Source organism: Apteryx rowi, unplaced genomic scaffold, assembly GCF_003343035.1.
Source record: "Apteryx rowi isolate R43461 unplaced genomic scaffold, aptRow1 scaffold_678, whole genome shotgun sequence".
NCBI lineage: Eukaryota > Metazoa > Chordata > Aves > Apterygiformes > Apterygidae > Apteryx > Apteryx rowi.
Genome location: NW_020450958.1, coordinates 132,650 through 156,084, shown reverse-complemented (window position 1 = coordinate 156,084; position 23,435 = coordinate 132,650). Strand labels below are relative to the sequence as shown.

Sequence of the window (23,435 nt, the reverse complement as noted above, 5' to 3'; positions counted from 1 at the left end):
TAAAATTGGGATACGATGTCTGTTTCAAAGGGATTTTTTTCAGTATTTTAAATAACGGGTTATGTAGGATATGGTAGTGGTCTGTAGTAATACAGGCAAGAAGTGACAATGAATATGAATAATCATCTTTAAACCCTGCTACACAGTTATTTTACTTGGGGCAAAGACTAACTTAACAGAGTCTTACAGTAGCTGTGGTCTGTTCCTTGCCGTGCAAAGCTACTTATAGGAGTGTAGAAAGAATGAAAGCTGAAGGAAGAAAAAAACATTTATTGTACCTCAGATTTATCATAAGCAGTTTTTTTGTTTCATCATGTATTGTTTAATGTTCCAGAAAATGGTTAATCTAAATGGACTGGTCTTAAGCCACAGCTGTTCTCTGAATAGCTGTTGCCTGTTTTATTGTAGATTTGTGGTTAAGTGCTGTCGCGAAGGAGTAATGCACTTCATTCATAAGAGGGAAGCAGCACTATGTTTATTGCAGTAAGACAGCGACTTAACAAAGTTCAGTCATAAATAAGAATGATTTAACGAGGTTCCATTGGCAAGGTTCGCTCAGTTATTTACTGCATGAAGGACAGGGTCAGATGCACGTGCAACGGAGACCCTTCCATTGAGTCACAAGGTACAGAAAGGACCCCCTTGCTTTCTAAACTCCTTCGGAGAGGAGCCTAGGTGCAGCTGGATCCAGTCTTAGTCCCAGACTTGGTCAACGGTTCATGGCTAAAGGAGTATGTGCGAAGGGGACCCTCCTGTTGAGTCACGAGGTTCAGACTGTACCCCCTTGCTTTCTAAACTCCTTCAGAGAGGAGCCTAGGTGCGGCTGGATCCAATCCCAGTCCCAGACTTGGTCAACGGTTTATGTCTAAGGGATTGTGTGCGCAATTAGTCAGAGATATAACTCAGCAAAGTTTCGCGAAGTTCACAGAAGTTCAGCATGCTATTAATCACCTACCGAGGATCTGCTGCGGGTAAGGAATCTCTCAGCCTTGAGGAGTGACCTTGAGAGGTGTCCCTGCTCAAGAGGAGGTTCTGCAGTGCAGCCCACTGCTGTGCAGGAGAGCTCAATGGGCTCTGGGCCGCCCCCTATTTATGGGGGGGAAATGATTGACTCATAGTCATATTTGCATGCTAGATGGGCCTTAGTTGCCACATGCTCAGCTAGCCCCTACATACATGCTGTTTACAGGGAGATCAGGTTGAGGGGGAGAGAGGACATTAGGGAGGAAAAGGAGCACACCATTACAGGTACAAAAAGGCTACCCAGAGTTATTTCCCGGGTGAATATTGTAACATGTTAATAATCAGTGTGTTTCTGCATAGCCTTCCAGCTGAATGAAGGATCTCTGAACGTTTTGTAAGGTACTGATGATAGTGGTGGCTCTATTGTTAACAGGTTTCATGTCCCCTCTCCTTTTAAGTTAAAAAAAAACATATATATATATAATTATGAGAGCTGGGGGAAAAACCTCACCCTGTTTTCAAAGGCATTAACTGATGTCCCTGAGGAGGTGAATGTACATCCATTCCCTCTATGCTTCTTACTAGGGAAGGAAAATATTCGGCCCATCTGGGATCTAGGCCACGTGCTCAGGTACCTAAAAAGCAAACTGTTGGTACCTGAGCCTCTGTCTCTGCTTTCAGCACAGGGAAGCCTGGGGAGCAGCTGTGCATACAAAAATGGTCGCCCCAGTCACAAAATACTGGGGACTGAAAGCTTCCTCAATCAGCAGGAAAGCTGTCAGTGTGAATCACCATGTTGCAAATGTTGGCAGTGCCCCCTTTTGCCATCAATGTCCTCCCACCTGTGCTTCTGTAGGGTTTGTAAGCAGGCACAGAATGAATTGGGGGACTTAAAGGACCTCTTAAAGGTCCTATTCCTTCCACACGCTCCCCCACCTCCCATTTAATGGCAGCGAAAAGCAGTGGGATGGAGGCTGACCCCCATTCCGACTGGGGCTGTTTCTACCCCTGAGACCATAAATAATGAGTCTAGCCAAAAGCATTACACAGCTTCCAATTGGTCTCAGCAGCCCCTGGAGATGTGCTGCTACCAACTCGTATCCCAAATGGATAAACAAAGCTCTGATAGGGGGAAAAGGGCCTACAGCTATCCCAGCTGATACATCTGCCAAGAAATCTTTGAGACTGTGGTTCTCAGGCATTTTAAGGATTATGCTGCCCACTTCTATTTTCTTAGCTCTGTTTAACCCCTCCCTTCCACCCCCAAACAAAAATAGCAGTTAGAGATTTTTAATAGAGGCTTCAACCAAGACTGCTCCTGTTCCCATTTGGGCTGGTGGAAAGTTCCATGTGTTGCTGTGCAGATATTGCCACGTTTTCATTGACTCGAGTCCAGCAGAACTAAGCGGAAACATCTGTGGAACAGGATAGCTYGATGTTTGTCCCAGAAGTTTTTAATTGCTTCTGCTGGGAGTGTCAAGTGGCTGAAAGCTGTGTATTAGAGCTGAGAAGTCCAGCAGCTCCTGCTGGGCTTTGACTTGTGTTGCCCAGGAAGACGCAGTTGCAATTTACCCATTTTTTTTTCCCCTGTGTATCACAGCCTAAGGTCTGTTTGACAAGTACAGCTTCCTTGAAGTAGAAGAGGGCTGTGTAGTAGGTCCTTGGATCTGTGGTTTGCTTTCACGTGCCTCCAGATCTGTGTTTGCACTGATGGTGACACTCACCAAGCTTGGGGGCCTGATCAGCTGGCATTTTGCAGCTTCAGTAGCCATTCAACATTGTAATGGTTTAGTTTGGGAAGGAGAGGGGGGCTTGTTCTGGCTGGGGATTTGAGGCAAGGGAGAAAAGAGAGGGTCCATGCCACCCACATTTAGGCCTTAAAAATTTTGCTTCAGCACAGCTGTTCTGCAACCAAGTTTGTAGGAGCTAGGGCTCTCTTCTGTGGCTCCTTGGGGACTTGTGGCGATTTGAGTGTGCAAGTCTTTTTTTTTGAGGGACTCAGCATCTTAATTTGACATAGACAATATTTTACAGGGTTTCTGCATTTTCTCTGTAGTAATATAAGTAGGAATTAACTGGGACTTACACTTCCATTTAGGGCTGCCTCTTTCTGTTAAATTTCAGCAGACACCACCACTTTTCTCAGCAGTGGGATATTCTCCAAGCCCTGCCATGATGCTGGTTTACTTTGCATGTGGTAAGCAACCACTGGGCCCCAGAGGGGGGGAGAAAAGTCAGTGCGACTCTGTGACTGGTTAGACTTGGGAGGAGAGAGCTCTGGTCCTTACCCCAGGGCCTTTTTGTAAAATGTTCATTGAGCAAAGTACAAGAGCAGGCCTGGAAGCGGAGCTGAAACTCTTCAGTTGTCAGCCTCTGTGCTATTCCCCCCTGCTCCCAAACCTCATCTCCTAGTAGGGTCCTGCCTGTTTGCACTCCCTGCCGCTGTAGCCAGCTACTCCCGCTAAGGCAAGGTGTGGATACTTCTGCTTGCTGTGCCTAGCCGAGACAGGTTTCCCTGGGCCTCGCTCCCCACAGTGCTGTAAGGGAGGCAGGTGCCTGGTGCTGGTTTCAGGAATGCGCTTTTAATCCCCAGGACTCCCAGGCAGAAGGGTGCTCGTTCACAGGCCTGACTTCACACACTGAATACTTTTTGTTTACTGAAGTAAATGGGGATTTTCTGCTGCTCGCTTTCTAAACCAAAGCCTCTTCACAATGACCAAGTCAGAAATGAGTGAAATCCAGGGCTATGGCTAGGCATAACCCCATGGAAATCCCAAAACCAGATGGCATATGGGTTTACTTCTCGTACTTACGGAGCTCTGTTGCCTATAGGACCTAACAACTGTGAATCAGGTCTACTGCTGAGCCTCCTCAGCCATAAGTTAAGATGATGGGAGCTGTGCCTCAGGTCATGTATGCCCGCTGTTTTGCTTGCCATAGTTGTGCTCCAGAGAATGGCTAAGTGTGTCTAAAAATGCAAATGAAGGTAAGCAAGGTGTCTGCAGAGAATGGCTGCTAGAGGCATGCGACGCAATGATTAGTATTTCCAGCCAAGACCAGGCATAATGCTTTAAAGAGAAGAAGGTCAACGGGAGCCTCTTTTGCTACTCAGGCCCACAGCCCTGACATGGCACAGAAGTGGCCATTACCAGCACCGACTGGCTGCAGTCTACAAGGAAACAGCCAAATGCAACTCTAGACACAGCAGCAGCACCAGCGAAGCAGCAGTTGTGTGAGCTTCGCGCTCCCGCAGGCTAGAGCCCAGACCGCAGTCCCCGCGGGATGTCACTGTCTCCAGCCAGCAGCATTACACCACGCTCATCCTTCGGGGCATGCCTGGCTCCAGGGAGTGAGGTAATTGGAGCTCATAACCCATGAAAAAGCAGAAATTAGTATTCCTTCTAGGTTAGTATAATGGCCAGTGTTTTCAGATGACAGTACCCAAGTTTAAATCTGTCAGCCCACAAATTAGGGATCTAAGTCACAGATGCCTAGTTTTCAAGGCATCAGCAGCCCTTGATGGTTTCAGGGACTTGCAAACAGAAAAAAAGCCAAACTAGGAAGGCAGGGCACTTTGTTAGGTACCCATCTTCTCACAGATAGACTGTAGTGCTTCTGTGTTTTGGTTTGTTTGKTTTTTTTTAATTAATTAGCCATGTTTCTAGCTATCCATTAACAAGGACTTTTTTTTTTCTGCCACTGCAAAACAGTGCTAGGCTCTCAACTGGGCTGCTGTTAATGACTCTCCAGTGATGCTTTTAAGCACAATTTCATCCACTGGAACACTTTAATAAGGCCAAGGTTATCCTAAGAGCTCTAAACATTTCTACTGTCATCCTGTTCTCAAGACTAGGATAAGATCAGCAATACAGGCACCCCAGAGTTTCCATGTCACACCATTTGTAGATCAGATTTGATCTCCTTGATTTAGACTCAAAAGTTCACAGTTACTGACACACCTCAGCTAGTACCTTGGGAGAGGAAAAAGAAAATGAAATCCCAGCCATTTTGTGAGATACAGAGACCCTCTTCCACCCAGCTGACATGGCAGGGACCAACTTTTCCGGAGATGCACCAGTTGTGCATGGGAGCTGGGTGTACTCAAACCCCCGAGCGGGGCAGGCCCTCCCTTCCAAAGGACTTCTCTCACTAAACGTTTTCTCACAGCGTTTTGGCAAATGCTAAGTTTTGATATCGCCATGCTTGGCAACCTTATGGGTTCAAAAGTCATGATTTAAGTTCTGCTTCTCTTCATTGCTCGTAGAGAGAGATCAGCTTTAATCTCATGAAGTTTTTCAAGAGTATGCTATGCACTGGGAGGGTAGTAAAAGGTTGCTTTCTTCCTGCTGTCTGATCATGCAAGCTTTTCTCTAAACTCAAACAAATTAAGAAATTTGTAAGGCTTATGTTGAAATTCTCTTGCAATCCCTTAATTCAGCAACCACAGCTATATGAAAGGAAAACAATCACTCAAATATGAGAAAGATTTGCAATAAGATCATGAACTGGTAGCACTGCTGTCTGCTTGCCAGTGCTAAAATACTGACTTTTATTTCAACAATAACTTTACTTCCACTAATGCCGAGACGGTTTCTTGCAGCCTGGCTAAACTGCTCAGCGAACCTACACAATTAGGAATTTCTCCAGAGTTTTAGTATTAGACGTTTGACTAGTTTTCCACTGGCTGGTTAGACTTTTAGGAGGACATGGATGGCAGGCACATTATAGAAAAGCAGTGAAGGAAGACAGATTTACCCCTAGCCCACAGGAGTCTGGATGGTCCACACAGAAGGGAGGGTGAGTCCTTCAGTACAGCTCCTTTTGGAAATGGGAGGATTTTGAGAGGCTGCTAGCACTTGAACTCAAGCTCTCCACATTAGGCTTAAACTGGATCCAGTTTAAGGCCCAGGGATCTCCTTTGACAGATCCTTCTGTCCTGTGGCCTCTGGAGGGCCATGGGATAGGGAAGCGGCTGTGCTTGCTGCGAGATGCAATGGGAAGGTCCCTCCCTAGGTTCAGAGCCCGTTTCCTAGTGTTGGCGCTGGGTATAACGTTTTGGCAAAATGCTGGCTCCTTCGTTTTCCCTATCGTTGTCCTCATGAAAGTCACCTATTTCCTCAACTGTTATCACATTCCATCTTGATTGATCTCAAAAACAATGATCCATAGATTCAGCTCTTTCCATTTTAACCTGTTCTGATGTTGTTTATGCTGGTGGAAATCAGGAGGGGTGCCAGCACAAATTCAGGCAGTGGCTAATATCAGATATTTTCGCCTGTTATCCCTGCTTCCTTGTAGCGTGCTTTTTACTCTCCACCACTGTTTCTCTTCTATTCCTCTTAGAAGTTACCGTGATGCTGCTGAGATGCAAAGCCTCCCTCCGCAGAGCGGACACAGTCAAGCAGCAGAAGTCCAAAGCGCCACGTGCTGCCCCTGCGGTGGGTCAAGCCACGGAGCTGCACAGACAATGTCTACAGACACTTTCAGGTCTCCCCTTTGAATTCATAGCGCCAGCACCAGCAGCAGGGACAGGCGCCTTCCCAGAGGAGAGGGGCTACAGCCTCGCTTCCCGCCCACGTTCCCCTGCCTGTAAAGAGCAAACGCGGTTTGGCATTGCCCCGGGCTGCCTTTGAACTTAGCCTTGAAAAGCCAAGGCTGGTAACTGCCCATCTTGATAATAACCACACAAATACTGCTATCTAGTCCACCCTTCTACTTTCCAGCCATTGTGCAGAGGCACTCTCTCATTTCTTGGCTTGGCAATACCTGCTAGGAGTTGATTTCCTAGGAGCTGATTCAAAACAGTCTCTGATCTTGCTGCCCATTTCCTTGCCTAGCTGGGCACGAAATCACAGGTCTGCATCATTGCCAGAAGGATCCAGCTTCCTTTCATGGTCTTATTCCAGCCACTGTTTTGTTTTGCTAACTGAAATCCTTCCAAATTCAGCATCACGGCCTATTTCTCGGGTTTCCCAAAGCCACGTAAACTTTTCTGACTGCTTCCCTTCACCTCCAGCTCACTGTTCATTCTTCCCTGCAGCCCTGGGACAGTTTGCCTAAGTATATTTTCTTTTAGCACTCTTTCATCTCAGCTAACGTGAGTTGTGGTCTGTCTAACCAGGAGACTGGGCATGAAACAAGGGAAGTAAAATTCATRATTCCACAGGTTTAAATAAACATGGGCACAAACTGGTTTCTTGGCATATTATACTCTTCCTCCCTCTCGTTAATCCCTCCATAAATTAACTGTCTCTTTCCTTCCCTATGAGGTAATACCTCCTCTCCATCCCCTTTTTGGTGCCTCTCCTATTCTGCGAGTAGCCACTGCCTGTTTTCTCAGAAGGGCTATAAACATCTAATGAAACTCTCAGCTGTTGTTTTTTAGCTCGGAAGTTTGTTGCTTCTATTTCAATGCTGAAAGGAAGGGTTTGTGTGCCCAAAACCTCACCTATTTTTTCCAATTATATTAGTTCATCTAATAAAAAGGATTACTTTTACCCCAGAGGTAAGGATTACCTTACCCCTCTATCCTCCTATGCCTTGCTTGCATAATAAGTATGAATCATCAAGAGCTCAAAAGCATTATATCTGGCCAAAGAACCAACTTACAAAAGACCACCGATATTCAGGTTATTTAGCTTGAACTACAGCCTCCGGTCTCAGTAGAAGCCCAGACAGGGAGTGCTGTGGTGTGGGCAAGGGCCTTGTAGTTTTTCACACAGCACTTCCCCATAAATGTCCCAGTTCTGGACGCAGGCCTGGGGCATTACAGCAGCACGGCAGCGTGGTCCTGTTGGGTGAGTTTGCGTGTGTTTATGAGCTATTAGGATGTCAAGGATTTCTTTTTTTCAGTCTATTTAAGACAGAATTGTGGCAAAGCCCCCTTTCAAATAAGTGTTACAATCAGACCCAAGCTTTTTAAGCCTCTTTCTTCTTTTTCTTTTTTTCCCCAAGACTAAAACTCTGGCATTTGGTGCTTACAGAAGGTGGAAAGTCCCACCTGAGACAAACCCAGCACAGGACCCGCAGGCTGGCAGGAGAGACCCTGCTGATGCCCAGGCTGGTGCTTCTGCGCGGGGACCATGTGCCCTGAACGGGGCCGCAGTAAAGCCCTCTCGCTCCTGTCATGTCTCCCCAGGCTGCGGTTCACACCTCTGGGTGGCTGGTCACCACGTGGCACCTGCGGCAAGRGTAGACACCTCCTCGTGGAAACCACAAGCTTCCTCAGCCCGAAGCACCAGCTCTCAAGCAGAGGAGGACGGTGCCTAGCGCAGCGAGCACACTAGCCAGCGACACCGGGGAGCCACAGAGCAAGGTAAGCGAAGCAAGGCCCTGGGAACGCAGTCCCCAGACAGCTCTAGGCGGAAAAGCCTTGCCTGTGCCAACTGCAGGAACAGCTCGTCTCAGCCAGGCAGGATCACTGCAGTAGGCCCATGCTGGGAGAGGTGCTGAGGATCTTCTGCCAACTGAGACATCGGTCCAGGCAGTGCGGAAACACAACGTTCCAGCTGGTCCCCGCCACCCAGAAACCCTGTGGTTAGGAGCAGTGTCAGCTGACTCCTCATTAGAGTCATCTAATTAATTTTACATACAGCAGCAAAGAGAGAATTTCAGTTTTTCCCCGGTGGGGCAGAACATTAATCAAAGAAAAGACAAGCGAGCAAATCTGGAGCCAAGGAAAACCAGGAGGTGCTGAGCTGACCAGAAGTACTTTGGATTAGTAGATGCTGCTCAAATATTGAGAGAAGGGAACGTGTATGCATGTGCGTAGGTGTCTGGGATCTCTTGGGCTCCATCTTATTTTGGGGTGGTCCAAGAGGGAGGATAGTAAATCCCAAGAAATATTTATTCTTTTGYTTAAATCTGTGTGGGACTGTGTGTGTGTGTGGTATAGAGGAATGAAAAGCAAAGCCATTCTTCCTCGGCTTCAAAAGTCTGGGCTGCAACTGAACTACATTCAGGTAGGATATAAGGCCAGGGTTTTCCCTATTCACCAAAAGAGCTCAGCAGTGTGACACAATTATAGCCAAACTAAATCAATAGCAGCTCTTTTTCTAGATGCAACCCTGTTTAGCTCAGACTTTTTATGCCCGTAAAATTCCAGGGGCTCACATTGTGTTGGGTGGCATCTTTCCTTAATTTTTCAGAAAGGATTTAAGGGCAATCACTGATGTCTGGAGGGGTTTGCTCTCCCAAATGCCTGGCCTCCCTCTCTCCTCTCTGCACGAATTTCCTCCCCTTGCTCAAAGATTGCCGCTCCTACRGCAGAAGAGACTCCCCTGCTTGTGCTGCAGCTGCAGCACCACATACCTTTGTGGTGATTTTGGTTTAGGCTGCTGGGCTGCTCCTCGAGAGGCTGAACTGCTCTGAAGTCAGGCTGGGAACCTGCAGGAGGGACGAGGGGAAAAGCAGCTTTTGTGGGAAGCGTTTCAGCCATCCCAAGCTAAGCTCATACCCCTCACCTGTTACAGCTCTAGAAGCCTAAACACTTGATCTCAACCGAATTGAGACTCAAATTTCAAAGCACATTTGGTCATCCAATCACTCAGGTGGCCCCAGGGAAGACCCCCCACATACATAGCTGGACTCTGTTGCAGTGAACATGAAGCATCAAGAGGATTTTTCAAAGCCACCAAGCCTTATTAAGTGTCTCAGTGCTTTTAAAAACCTTGAGACACTTTGGCTTACCTACCCTGCTGCATGCCAGGCTTTCTAGGTGCAAAGAGCACGTTTAAATTTTGACTCTGAAGGGATAGAGGAGGAGGAAAACAGAGAGCAGTAAAGGCAGTAACAGAGGCAGTTGCCCTCTCTTTGGTAGCCAGCTGTGGCATCTCTAAGAAGAAAATGAGCAGTGTCTCCACAGATAAGCCTGGGCTTTTGAAAGCTAAAGCTATGGCCAGCTCACGGTGCCACAGCTTTGTGTGAAGAATTCACACATGCCAAAACCAACCCAAGCCAAGCCAAAGCGACAGGCTCACTGCTGTCATGAACGACACAGTCCTCGGGAAGAAAGCTGTCCCGTGCCAGGCAGATGTAGTGCGCTGGGTGCAGGGATGCGGCAGCCTCCCTGCTTGCATTAGCCTTCCCTCTGCCGCGGGAGGAGAAGCATCCTCCGGGCTCTTTCCACCCCTGCTTTTGCCTAGGCTGCCTTGGTACCACTGCAGCAGGACCTGGGCCAAGTTGGCACCCATGTTCCAGAAACGCATTGCTTGTTCCTCCACAAAGCGTTTCACAGGGCGTTGATCTCACAGCGTGTTTCTGCGGCAATGCACCTGTTTTTCAGATCACTTTTCAGACAAAGACGCAGATGTAGAGGCTGGGGGTCAAGATCGCCCCTTCCTGCTGCCTGGCGGTGTGAGGCAGAGCTGTAACATTTCCAGCACCTAACTCGGGCAGTGGGAAGGGTTAAAGAGCAACCTGCTCCCTCAGCCTCTGTCTCCGGGTTCCTACCTGCAATATCATCATACCTTAATGAGTAGCCTTCAATTTTGATTAAAAACTCCAGAGCTATTGTTTAATGTCCCAACCTGAAGAACTAAAAGTGGTTTTGAAAATGAAAAGTGTGGAAGTGAATTACGTTTCGAATAAGCTCCTCTTGCAGCTGRGGGCTTGGGCCTGTTCCCGGCTGGGTGGGTTGAATGGAGACGGCCGAGTGTCCTGGTTTCACCTGGGCACGCAAACGAGGCGCCGGGCTGCAAATGCATCTTGGAGAGGAGGCGCTTGCATGGTTCAGTCTCGGCTCAAGTGAAGTCAGCAACCTCAGGCTGGCTCCGCGCGTGGACAGATGAGGCGGCGCAGGAATTAACGCTGAACCATAAATCCAGATGCTCTTTCTAAAAGAGAGCAGAACTTTTCCCTGGCTTTAGGTCTAGCTGGAAAAAGCAGGAAGAGTCACTGAACGTGTTGCAAAACTGTCATTAAAAACCATTCCCCAACAGCACACTGTTCCCAAACCGTTCACCCAGGCTGTACCTCAGGCTCCCAGGCAAGCAATAGAATTATCCCCACCCTGTAGCCTGCCCTGCGACCCTCAGAAACCAGAGATGCTGTGTGGTTTGGTGCCCTTCACTAGCTGAAAGCTGCAGGTGAAGCGACCACGTGGGCTGGCAGGGGGCACCCTCTAGGGTGGGACCCACCATAAAGCAAGCGGTTTCTGCTGGAACTGCCCAGAACCGGCAATTGGGGCTCAGGGCTCGGGGGGACCCTGCTTCCTCCGCCGCGGTGGTGCCCAAAACAGCTGGGATCAGCACAAGGTGGAGAAGAAAAGCAGCTTCTCCGGAAGGTCTATGGCTCTTAGGTGGCACATGGCGTCTTTCCCACGGACTCCCGGCAGCCCGGCTTTGTGTCCCTTGGCAGCCGGGGTCCTCGCGCGGGGCAGTGCTGCTCTTCTTTGCCCCAGCAGTGGCCGAAGCGTTGGGGGCCGCGGCGCTCCCCTCTCCCGCAGCCCRCGAGAGGCACAGGGCCGCACCGGACTCCCACGCCAGCTGGGCTCCACATCCCCGTTGCCTCCCAAATTCCCTTCCTGCACCCCCAAGTTTTCACTAGTATCAGCGGGACACACGATCAACCTCCCTCTCCCCCCCCCTCCCCCCATGGCATTTTACCAAAATCCATAGGAAATTAGCCTGGCTGTGTTCCTAGCCTTCCTCTCTGTTTAGGTTAGTCGCCCTTCAGCAAGTTTGTGCTTTTTTTTTTTTTTATGTGCTAAGAAATAAAAGCTGGCCAGGCCGTTTCCAGCATTGGCTGGAGTCATTCGAGCTCCGTTGGAGGCCGGGAGGCTGTGCCTGGCGTGCGCAGCGGGAGGCTCCGAGGCCRGGCGGTTTTGATTAAAGCGGAGGAGAAGCAGGACGGCCAGGGGCAGTGAGCCACGCCACTCGCCTCGGCAGCGGCATGGAGCTCCGGGGAGCCTGCCTGCTCCTCTGCCTCCTGTCCCTCGCCCACGTCTCCAGCCAGCAGAACGGCAAAGTCCGGCAGAAGCCAGCCACCTCCAAGAAAGGTAAGGAGCCTCGGCGCGGCCGGCCGCCGGGGGATGGGGCTAGTGCCCTCATCCATACGCTTAAGAGTGCTGTAATGAAACTTTTTTTGAAAAGCACTTAAAATCTAACAAAGCAGCTTTTTTCCCCCCCACCCCCCCATAGGAATGCTTGTGTTGTCCTTCTGTAAAGCAGCAAAGGCATTGAAATGTTTCTGACAGGTTATTGCCTTGTCTAAATTGGGTGGGACCGTTCACCCCAAGTTTCGGAGGGCAGCGCATCTCACTTGCCATCGCCACGCTTGTCCCCAGACCTGCCTCTACTGAAATCTCTGCTCCTCTGACCCCTGCTTCTACTCATTCATTTTTCAGAAGAAAACAAGCGGCAGATGACAGGCAGCTATTGTAGATTTGGAGGCAAGAGTAGGCAGCCAAAAGGAGCAATATATAGTATTATCTTAGTTTTGAAACATTTGCCCCAAGTATATTTTAAGCTGTACAAGAGATCTGTCTACTCAGGCTTACTACAGTACAATGCACACAAGAAGGTGCCCCAGGTCCTCAGTGTTTTTTTGGTTTTCTTCTTGTTTTTTCCTCCTGTCCAATGCTTTCTTTCTCCCTCTCACACAGTACAAATAAATTAAGGACAGCTCTGGGAAGTAAGAGATTTGCACTGCTGCCTGTAAATTTGTGATGCTCTTTGGTCGATGTATTTGATCATAACTGCGTGAGTTTGGATTCCTTCTAGTGTGTGCTTTGCAGTTTGGAACAAACTTGAAAGAAAAAGAAACACTTGAGAAATTCACTTGACCAGGCTTCTTCTGTACACTCTCCCATTGGCTATTTTTGTCAGATCTTGTCTTTGAGAAATTTCTCCGTTTTCTCCAATCAGATCTTTCTGCGAAATTACTACATATTTGCTCATTCCACATTTGTTTTGTATCTATTTTCAGACTTAGGCTGGTATAGAGTACATATGTGCACTGCACTTAATTGTACCGGGAGAGAGAAATATGTTTCTTAGAGAAATCTTGTTTCTCTCTCTATCTATCTCACCAAAATTTCTGCTTGTAACCGAATGGTGATAATGGGGCTTCTCAAGGGAGTGGCAGAAAAAAAGCACCTTTTTGCCAGGCAATTTGGCTTTCGCTTTAAATACATTTTTTAGAATGGGGCTTCTTGCCTTCAATTTTTCTTCTGAAAATCAAGCCATATGAAACAGTCGATGGAGATTTTTACTGCAAGCTTTGGGGGTGCTTTAGGGTTTTTTTCCAAAGGAAACTTCAATTTCCTGGGGGCGGGGGGGTGTTTAAACCCTTGGCCTTTTTTTGGCAGGCTGCATTCTGCCACCATGATGTTTTAGATGCCCTGCCTTTACTGCAAACTTTCCCTGAGCAGCCATTTCTTGGGTAACTTTTTTGAAGTTTGGTAGTGTACGGGGCATGGGGAAAGGGGCAGGCGAGCACGAGGCTCCTCTTTGTCCCCAGCCCCAAGCCATGTCCACACGCAGGGGCTGCCCAACGCCCCCGCCTCTGGCTGGGGCGCTGGCCACCAGGCAGTGGGATGGGGGCGACCAGGCCACCAGGGCCACTGCAGGGCTGGGGCGTTTCATCTGATGGCTTTGCTGCGAAGCCAAACCACAAATGTTAGAATAGAAAATGGTGCCTTAAGCCAAGCTGTTTTGGTTCTCTCTTTCTTTTCTTTTTTTTTTCTTTTTTTTTCTTTTATTTTTTTAAGGTGATGTAATTACTGCTTGTATTGGGATCTGTTTCAGAACAAAAGCAGTGTTTCGAAATGAAAAAGCCAAAACATAGCATTTGGAAAATGCTGAAATCATAAGTTCATTTTGCCTGTTGTTCTCCCCTGCCCCAAATTGCTCCCCAGTGGTTTTTCCAGACTGCAATTTAGCACAGCCTCCCTGAAAGTGCATTTGCTGCAGGGCAGGCGACAAGCTTCCCGCAGCCCAGAGACGTGCAGCTCTCATGGCCAGGAAGGGCGAGGCGGAGCAGCATCAGGCAACAGTGTGGGACACAGGACACACACACTTGGGGGGCCCCAGCCCTGCCTGCCTGCTCTCTGGGACCTTGAGAAAAATCTTGTTACTTTTCCCACTGTGGTGGTGCCAGGCTAATGCGTTAATATTCCCCAAGAGGGAGATTACTTATTTGAAGGTGACAGCAAGAGCATGAGAGTCTACAGCACAGATGTACCAAGAGGCTCTCGAAGCTCAGGCCTGAATTTCCAGCCCCCATGGCCTGCTCCGTGGCCATGTACACTCTCTGGGGTCTACCTATCTCTCCTGCCATAACACTGCAGACACAGCCAGGTCCTCCTTGGTACTCCTTTAGGTAAGGAGGAGATTTCAAAAAATGCCTCAAAAGTGATATAAAATAATCATAGGTGTGTTCAGGCTCCTTCTCCGATCCAGGGAATAGACTGGAATAGGAAATGTCTTTTCTGGCTGGAACATTTATGGAAATACCTAATATTTAAAGAAATGCTAATGGCAGGTGAGGTTTGATGAGAGATATTACAAGCCAGAGCTCTGTTCACCCCGCTGAGGAACAGAAACCTGTTCAGACAGGAACAAATCAGATGACTACCTGTCCAGTCAAAACTAAGCAATGCAGACACAAATATCAAATAAAGATAATTAAATGATCAAAATAACATACAGAAGGAATCATTTATTATTTAGTATATAATTAGAACATGGAAAAACTGGAGAGAACTCCCATTTGCAGGCATCAAATACATTATTTCTGAAGCTTTCATAACTAACAGAACATTGTGACCCATCTCCTTTTGTGAGTCCCTTCTTCATCTTGTTTCTGCTAGTACTTAACTTTGCTTCTCCCAGGATTTGCTCCAACTCCCATGGGCAAGATTGGCAACCCCCCCACTGACTTCAACAGAAGCAAAACCAAGCTGTAATAGCCTTGATCGTAGGCTTAAGGAGATGAGCCTTGAGGAAATAGCAGCACACAGACAGAAATTTCTGGCAAAAAAATAGAAAAGTCAATGTTTGTTGACGTAGTTGTGGTACTTATTTTTTAGTTGAAGAGCATATCAACCACTGAAAAGGAGTTACCAGAAAAATTAACTCTTTTTATAAAAATACATCATTTCATTGTTCTAGGGAATGTGATTTATCTGCTACTTGGATGTGAGTCAAATGGTAGGGGCTCAGTTCTGCAAACCCTACTGAGCACTTAACAGCACCCTGACAGAGGGTTGTTCATATCATTAAGGCAGTCCCGAACTGTATCACAAATTAGCATGTCATCTGCTTCAGATCAGACTTTGAAAGGAATACTTAGACCTGTTGTGTTTTGTGCAACTTTCAATATGACATATGTGAGCTTTTATCACAATTGTCGTGGATTTCATCACATTACTTACTTAAATCAAATCTCACTTGTCATTTTGAAGTTTGGGGATTGTGATAAGAAAGCAGAGGAACCATGTTTCTCCAGGTGACACCAAAGTGACTGGTGGAGCTCACTGCTGCAGGAACATCTTGTGGCTAAGGACTTGGAAGCAAGATGGGAAAAGGGATGGAAAAAGGGACTGGGCACTTAGGCAGCTATCAAGGACATCCCTGATGATACCAGCTCACAGGTATCCTCTAGCACAGGAATCTCCCTGTCCGTCCAGCAGGAACAATGTAAGAAGCTGCTCCAGCAAGATTCATTAACAGCATCTTTCTATGGCCTTTGGATACTATTTAAACCTAAAAGACATTCATTCCATTGCAGGACAGGCTTACATGGAAAAACTATTGAATTAATTAGTTGTTTCCCCACAAAATGGTTTCATCAAAGGCACCAAAATGATCACTAGTGCCTCAGTGTTGACTGAACCCATTAAAGTTAATTGAGCAATGATTAAAGCAGCTGAATACCCTCCTCCTGATGTGTTTTTTCCTTTCGTATTCATGACACACTATAATCTTCTTGGTTCTTGGTTTTGTTGAGTTTCCAAGCTGTTTGCGCTTCTCTCACTTAGTAACTCAGCACACCATCTCCTTGATCTTCAAGGAAATCTGTCCTACTGCTTTCACATGAAAATTGTCCCATTTTCTTTCACCCCATGAGAACCACCAGATGTCAAGCTAGGTAAAGGAATATCACCCGAGGAGCAGCAGGGCCAGTGTAGTGAATGCAAATTCCTTAATGTCAAATTTCCCATCACGTCCAAGGCATAATGGTTCTTTTGTTCTTACATAGAAGAAATTAGAGTACTGATTAATAGCTGGTTAGAGGAGCTGCAGTTGTGCTAAGCTGCAGATTATGACAGCATGTTCAGTGACACAGAAGATAGTTTCAGCCAGCAGCACAAGGGCGCTGAAGACACACTGAACAGACCTGTCTGCTCCTATCCCTGCTAAGGGCTGCATCACCTACATGGATGAAAACAGCCATAGGAAATCTTGAAGGAAATGCTGGGGAGTTTCCACTTTGTCCCCATCAACAAGAAGGTGGTCCCCACTTTACCCAAGCTTACCAAAGACTGGGGGCTTTGATTGCCCCGAAAAGACTACCACTTCTTCCAAGGAGCTGGTTGCTGGGACAGTTTGCAAAGCAAGCAGGCAAGCTGTCCAACCTTGAAGCCTTTTCTCTGGAGCGGCATCTTTCCCGTCAGGAGGACCACATTGGCCTCGGCACAGGACGTGCTGGGGTACTTCCTGTGGCCCGTGTGGTAGAGGATGCCAGAGCAGATGATCCAGATGAGCACTTCTGCTGCTGAATAATGTATGAAAGCACCTGCATCTCCAGGGAGCCACCAGCCAGAAAATCAGTGACATAATGGCCTGACTCTGTCCCCAGGCACTGCTGGCTCTGCATCCCCTTCATGGCAAATGTCACCTCCTGGTGGGAAGCCCTCCTCCCATTGCAGTAAGCTCAACTGCAACACGTCTCCCTCAAAGTGAAACCAGCGTCTTTCAGTGCTCTCTCTGGCTCTCTCTGCCAAAATTTGACTGTTTTCTTCCATTACATTACTAGTGATATCTTCTGGTTAACACCTATGAGTTATAATGCAGAGYTGTCAGTGCTCATTTTCACAGGTGCAGCCTCCTCTCCCTGTTCAGCCAAAGCACCCGTTATCCCAACCAGTGGCCCCTGAGTCAGGCTTGGTACCTGGCCTGTAGGCCCAGGGATGGAAATGGTGCAGCGAGGGAGTTGGCAGGGCACCACAGGGCGCCTGGGTCCTGGTGTGCTCACCAAGCACAGCGGGAAGGGGAGGACTGAGGCCCAGGCTCTTGGCACCTCCTTTTAAGCCCACAGCTGTGGTGCCGAGTGAGGGGAAGTCACTGTGGGTGCTTTCTCCCACCAGGCAGGTGTCTCCACTGAATCACCTGCGAGAGCTGTTTGCTACTCACAGCTAACTATAGAGGAGGGCCAGGCTTTTGGCTTAGATACAGTGAGAAAAACTTAGCAAGTACGAAAACGATGGCTCCCACTCCCAAAAGATGCTAAGGGCTGTATGATACTCTAATTGTAGCTAGGCGGTCTCATCTGCACTCAAACACAAGACACAGCCACAGTGACACACAGGTTCATGACCTTGAAGATTTACTGCAGCAACAGCTATCTCTGCAGAAAAAATCCTCCCAGCCCTGAAAAACTTCCAGCAGAGGCAAACCATGTCTGCATGGGTCAGCAGGAGGACATGAACCAGGTACTCAGCTCTCTCTCTTGACTCCCTGTTGAAAGCAATGCCCAGTTTGAAGTTTTGCCCCCAACATTTAAAGCCCTCTGTGGGGCTGACCTTAGCTTTTAGCAAGTCACGGCTCCTTGTGTTGCTGGACCTACCATGGGCAGCACAGCACTGCTGTTGACCAGCGACAATCCCCAGTTGGGTATATATAGTCTTTTCCTAAAACACTTGCAACAGGCTCAGTTTATCTTTTGGGCTGCAGCATCACATGGTACAGATAAAAAGGGAATTTTGTACCAGAATGATAAGGTGTGAAAGAGGAGTGGTGAAATTCCTGGGGGAGGGAAGAAAAGACATAGGGCGAGAGACTCCATCACTGCCAAGGACTGCTAGAAAAATCTTAGTAAAGAGAGAAATTTTTTCCTGCCGCTTCATATCAGAGAAAAGTGTCCAAGGCTGGGGTTGCAGGAGAGGAAAGTTCGTGAGCCTGCTGGTTAAGGACCCAGATACAGGGAAATGTCTTCTGCTGTGTTCACTGCTTTCCAAAGGAGGGCGTGAGGAAAGCGGTGCTGTGCTTGGCTCCCCTGCATTTCTGATCTAGAGAAACCACAGGCAACCCTATATTTCTGATCCCATCACTATGCTTCTGAGAAGAGTTTTGGAATAGGTCTTGCCAGTGCAAAGCTAATTTACAGCAGCTGTGGCTGTGCCTGTTGGGGCAATGCTGCTGTCACCRTGTGCTCTCCCCACCTGATGTCAGTTTGGTCTGCTGGAAACATCCTGAGTATTAACTCATACACCATGAAAGCAGCTGTGTCCTTCACCCTGAGCCCACAGTGCGAGGACTGCCATGGTCTCTCCCTGCATGCAGACCCTACACTCAGCAGGTCACGTGTGATGCTTTGCTGTCCACCTGAGATGCAAACAAAGTAAAGGAGAGGAAAATGAGAGAAAATGAGTGAAAATGAAAAGTGATGTTGGGGGGTGGCATCGTCCTTAATGTACTGGTTCTGGTATGCAGTCATCCCTTCCCCATGTTTCCTCCTTGCAAGGAAGGTTTGGGTCTGTACTTCCTAGAAGAAACCTCTTTCCAAAGTCTTTGACTTACTGTATGTTAAGAACAAGTAGCTTTTTTTAAAAGAAAGTAGCTCTGTGACCTCTCTGTTCTCCTACTAGCAATGCCAGAGGCAAAAAACCTAACAAAACTCAAACTTTAGTGATAGGCTACAGCCAACTCTGCAGTTTTCAGCAATTAAAAAAAAAAATCCTATTCATCATCAGCAGCTTAAAATTCTCCATAAAGCACCTATATGTGGCTGGACCCCTGCTCAGGAGGGCGGCATCAAACTGCAAGCTCCTGCTTTTTGAAGACATGAACCCAGCATACCACTGCCCCGGGCGCAAGCCCTAGCCATGGGCTCCAGGGAGGACCCTGCACCTCAATGGGCCCATGTGCCAGCCCCCACCCCCAGCTTGGTGTGGGGTGTGCACCCCAAAACCCAAACTGGGAACGTGAATGTGGTGCGACCAGCCTGGAGAGCCAACACTTACTCTGATGGATGTGTTGGGGGCTGGGCATAGACTGGACGGATCCTTTTCTGTGTGTATTTTCTCAGAGAGACAGGAGTTTTGATGCCAGGAATAGCTTCAGCTGCCTCCCTCGGGGAGGTGGGTGATGTTTATGTTCATCCCGTGGTTTTTCCAACAGATGGCGTGAGCATCAAAATGATTGAAGACCTGAAGGCCATGATCGACAACATCTCCCAGGAGGTTGCGTTACTGAAGGAAAAGCAAGCACTTCAGACAGGTAAAGGGCTTGCTGACAAAGGCGTGGGTTTTGCTTTGAGAGAGGAGCTACCTTTAAAGTGGTTACAACTGCTCTGCATGTTTTGACAAGAGACATCCGACAAGGACTCCATGGGGGGAGTGAGCTGAGAGAGCAAAGCAAAGAGGGGTCTCGTGCAAAGCTTCCAGACAGATGAAGCTCCTCTGGCAGTTAATGTCAGGAGCTGTGCAGCATATGTCCCCATTCCTCATGTGCTAGAGCTTCTCATTTGTACAACTACTGATATTTCTATGACACTAAGCCAGATGTTAATTTTCCTTCATGAATCAGAGGGACAGATTGTGTGTACTGATTGTTGCGTACCTCAGTCAAATGTACTCTTTGCTACCTGCTTTTGCCTGAAACCCAGCKAAATGGGTTAGGTTGCCTGACCTGTTATATATATTGCAGTATTGCCCAGGGAAATTCACTGAAAGTCAATCCCACTGTGCTTTGTGCAATATGAGGATGGTCCCAAGATGGTCATCTCCTAGACACGCTCCATGGCTGCTCTGTGTGGAGCCCTAGGTGAGGGGTCTGCAGAACATGAAATAGGGATGCATTAGAAACGCAGGTTAAGGAGCACTTTCTCTCTAAAAGAAGAGAAACACAAGCACAGTTAAGGCTTTAGATCCAAGCTCACATTCCTTGAGATTTAACTGGTTTGGAAATTAACACATGGCTCTAATTAGTGATTGTTTGGATGGAGTACCCTGAGCTCTTGGGGTTTAAAGCTTAAAAAAAAATTGCTATTCTTAACAATAAAATCAGATGAAAGTAGAAATTTCCTCTGAAGACCTCAAGCTATGCAAGCACAACATTTCCAATCAAACCCTATGAAAAAGACATTTTTCATGTGTGCATAATTAAGATGACTGAATTAGATTTGTACACTTTTTCCAAAATTCTTCAACACCCAGCAGAGACGATAAAATATCTTGCCTCCAAAGGAATTTGTCTGAGAAAGTTTAACAGCAGCTGGAAAATAGAGAAGTCAGGGAAAGGGGAATGAGAACCACATTGTGGCTTTGCTCTGGGAACACAAGAGCACAGGACAGTGACATGGACACCCCGGTGGTCCATTTTTCCTATTTGCCAATAAGGAGGGCATATCCCTACAGCCATACCATGTGGCTTACCCAGCCGAGGAGAGAGAGGGCCCCTAGGGATGCTCATACTGTTGGAAATGGCATTATGAATTGCTATAAGCAAGGAAAAATGAACCTTGTAATTTAACTGCTGTGTGAGGTTTTTAAAACAGATTCTTTTTCTTTTTGTTTTGTTTGTGTGGTAATTTCTTAGTTTGTCTGAAAGGCACCAAAATCCACCTAAAATGCTTTCTTGCATTTACTGAGACCAAGACGTACCACGAGGCCAGTGAAAACTGCATCTCTCAGGGCGGCACCCTCAGCACCCCCCAAAACGGGGACGAAAACGATGCGCTCTACGACTACATGCGGAAAAGCATCGGCTCAGAGTCAGAGATCTGGCTCGGCCTCAACGACCTGGCGGCCGAGGGCAAGTGGGTCGACATGACGGGCACCAGCATCCGCTACAAGAACTGGGAGACTGAAATCACCACCCAGCCTGATGGCGGCAAGTCGGAAAACTGCGCGGCCTTGTCGGGGGCCGCAATTGGCAAGTGGTTTGACAAGAGGTGCAAAGACCAGCTGCCCTACGTCTGCCAGTTCATGATCGTGTAATACCAGGGCTCCTCCTGCCGACGAGGTTATCGCATTTGGCAACAGGATTATAAAGCTACAGGTATATGTATGTGTACATATACACACACACGCGCGCGCACACACGTGTTCACATAGAGTCACTCCTTGCAAAGAAAGTTGTCGTGGCTTGGTAACAGATTAGAGAGAGTTAGACCTGAGCTGCATTGCACGCGGCTACATCCAGCTCTGTTATCAGCTGCACTGTTCTTACTAAGGCATGATATATAGATATATTTTTTTACACGGGAAATTTATTAGGATGGCTTGATTGTTTCAGCAAAGAACCAGTGCAACGTTCCAGCCTTGCAGACCAGCCGGTTTGGCTGTCTGGAGTGGCCGCTCTGCAATTTCCTTTCCGTTCTTGCTGAATTTTGTTGGAAGACCAGCAAAGCTAGTTTGTGCTTTCTTCTCCTGTTTTGCTTCCTCATAAACCTTGACAGCAGTCCGTGGGAGCTGGGGACAAGGAGCACAGAGCCGCACTTTAGTCACTCACAGCGCCCAGATCCACTCCCTTCATCCTCCTGATCGAGGTCCTGTCTCAAAGAGTAGGGATAGTTACTTCTGCTTTATGGTGAGAGACATAATTGGGCTTACTGGCTGAGTACCATACAGCTCAATAGGTGGTCAGACTAGTCCAGCTACGTGTATGACTGAATTAGCAAATAAGAGTCACGAGCTGATTTGCTGAGAAGGGTGTACTTTTCAGAAGCACTTGCCATTTTGTTGGTTCATTTCTCATCAGTCAGTGGCAAATGTTCCCCTGATTTCAGTGAGAGAGCTACCCCCACTGCCAGATCTTTCAAAAATCCCACCAGAAGCTTTATTTATGCTCCAGCATCGGGGAGGAAGCTGTGATTCTTTTACAGCTTAGTCAAATATATTCTTGGAAATAGAAGATGAAAGTATTAGGTAAATAGCAGAAATTTAAGGCAATTATGGAAAGGGCTGTCATAGAGAAGACAGCTGTCTATTGAAAACAAATCCCAAGAAAACTGATTTTAGCCACTTTAGGAATCATATGATCTGTTTTAGTGATAGAAACTCAGCTGAAATGCGCCAGTCCTTGTTGGTCAAGGCCCAGTCCTCAGCTGAAATAATTCCTCCGAGTTATGTTTGGGCTGATAAAGTCATGCCCCACTGAAGATCTGGCCTCAGTATGTATTTGCTGAGAAAAGGGTTAACGCAAAAAAATTTAACTGAACAGCAATGATGGGAAAAAAAACCAAGTTGCAGGCCACTCTGACAGCTTAATGAGGCTTTGTTAATGTTGATTTGCTTACTGTTGGCCAAAACACATCTGTGGTTCTTTGAATGTCAGTGCTTGATAATAACCCATCCAGTGTAGGTTATATATGTCCCTCATGCTGTCAGGTGGAGGGTGTCAGGATGTAACACGTGCTCTTGGGCAGCCCACGGGAGAAGTATTTCAATGTGCCGCTTGGTTTAAAACCAGCGYGATTATGTCTCTTTCAAAATGCCGAGTGGGAGAGCCAAGTTGGAGGAATCGAAACACACACACGGTGCATACTTCTGAGGCTGTCATTATTGCCAAACTCTCCACTGTTCAAATGACTATAAAATAAATATATATATAGCTTGCTGAAAGAATAAAGTTGAGTCAATTTGACTGGACTGCTTTCTTCTCCCGCTCCTTATATTTTCTTCAGAGCAGTGCCAGGGATCTGCCAGAGGATCAGAGACCACAGAGGCAGAGGGGAAAAGCAGAAAGCAAGAGTGTCCCACTCTGTGATACTGTTTACAGGATTTTCCCTCGTATTATCATCGCATTCACATGTCACATGAGAGAGAGACAGGCAGGGAACCCTTGCATAGAAAAATAAGTTTTCCTTCCCCCTTGCTGCTGGGAAATTTCACTCTAAAATAGGAGCCTGCCCAGCAGACAGGCCCTTCCTGGCCCTGAGAAGTCTCATCTTGTGTTTGGTAGTGGCAGCCAAGCATGGCGGCTCCAGCAGCAGCACCTTGCACTCCTGGGCAGAGCCAACGTTTCCCGGGCTGCCTCCCAGATCCTCCATGAAGAGCACAACTACGGCAGCTGCATCCATCTCTCTGTGGCGTGGTGATGACTTCTTCCTCCTCCTCCTCAACATCCCACAGAGGAAAGGAGACCACGTTTCCCTATAGGAGAAAACGCTCGACACCAGCCTGGAAGGTTTCAGCTGCTGCCAAATTTCATGTGAAATTCAGCCCCTTTTGCACAAGTGGGCAGCCCCATGCTGAGCTTTGCTCCCCATCCTGAGCGTGAGGGTTTGCAGGCTCTTTGCCCAGAGGT

General features: G+C 47.6%; 1 protein-coding gene across 8 annotated transcripts; it reads left to right on the top strand.

Moving 5' to 3' along the window:
* The first annotated feature begins 1,092 nt into the window (after positions 1-1,092).
* On the top strand, positions 1,093-22,749 carry CLEC3B (C-type lectin domain family 3 member B). Of its 8 annotated transcripts, XM_026085838.1 has the most exons (8): positions 1,093-3,160; positions 3,796-3,949; positions 4,076-4,317; positions 6,307-6,450; positions 8,102-8,278; positions 11,673-11,959; positions 19,305-19,403; positions 20,724-22,749. In XM_026085838.1, the coding sequence occupies exons 6-8, from the start codon at positions 11,854-11,856 to the stop codon at positions 21,122-21,124; spliced, it is 606 nt and encodes a 201-aa protein (XP_025941623.1). In that variant the 5' UTR covers positions 1,093-3,160; positions 3,796-3,949; positions 4,076-4,317; positions 6,307-6,450; positions 8,102-8,278; positions 11,673-11,853; the 3' UTR covers positions 21,125-22,749. The 8 variants fall into 8 exon arrangements, with proteins under 8 accessions (XP_025941623.1, XP_025941622.1, XP_025941620.1 ...); XM_026085837.1 differs by lacking the exon at positions 3,796-3,949; XM_026085835.1 differs by having other exon boundaries at positions 3,796-4,317.
* The last annotated feature ends 686 nt before the right edge of the window (positions 22,750-23,435 follow it).

Bases quoted from the DNA above. Each gene is read 5' to 3' on its own strand.
- CLEC3B (XM_026085840.1), top strand. From the start codon at position 11,854: ATGGAGCTCCGGGGAGCCTGCCTGCTCCTCTGCCTCCTGTCCCTCGCC. The intron at 11,960-19,304 runs GTAAGGAGCCTC...TTTTTCCAACAG, and splicing joins GCCAGCCACCTCCAAGAAAG to ATGGCGTGAGCATCAAAATG. The intron at 19,404-20,723 runs GTAAAGGGCTTG...GTAATTTCTTAG, and splicing joins AAAGCAAGCACTTCAGACAG to TTTGTCTGAAAGGCACCAAA.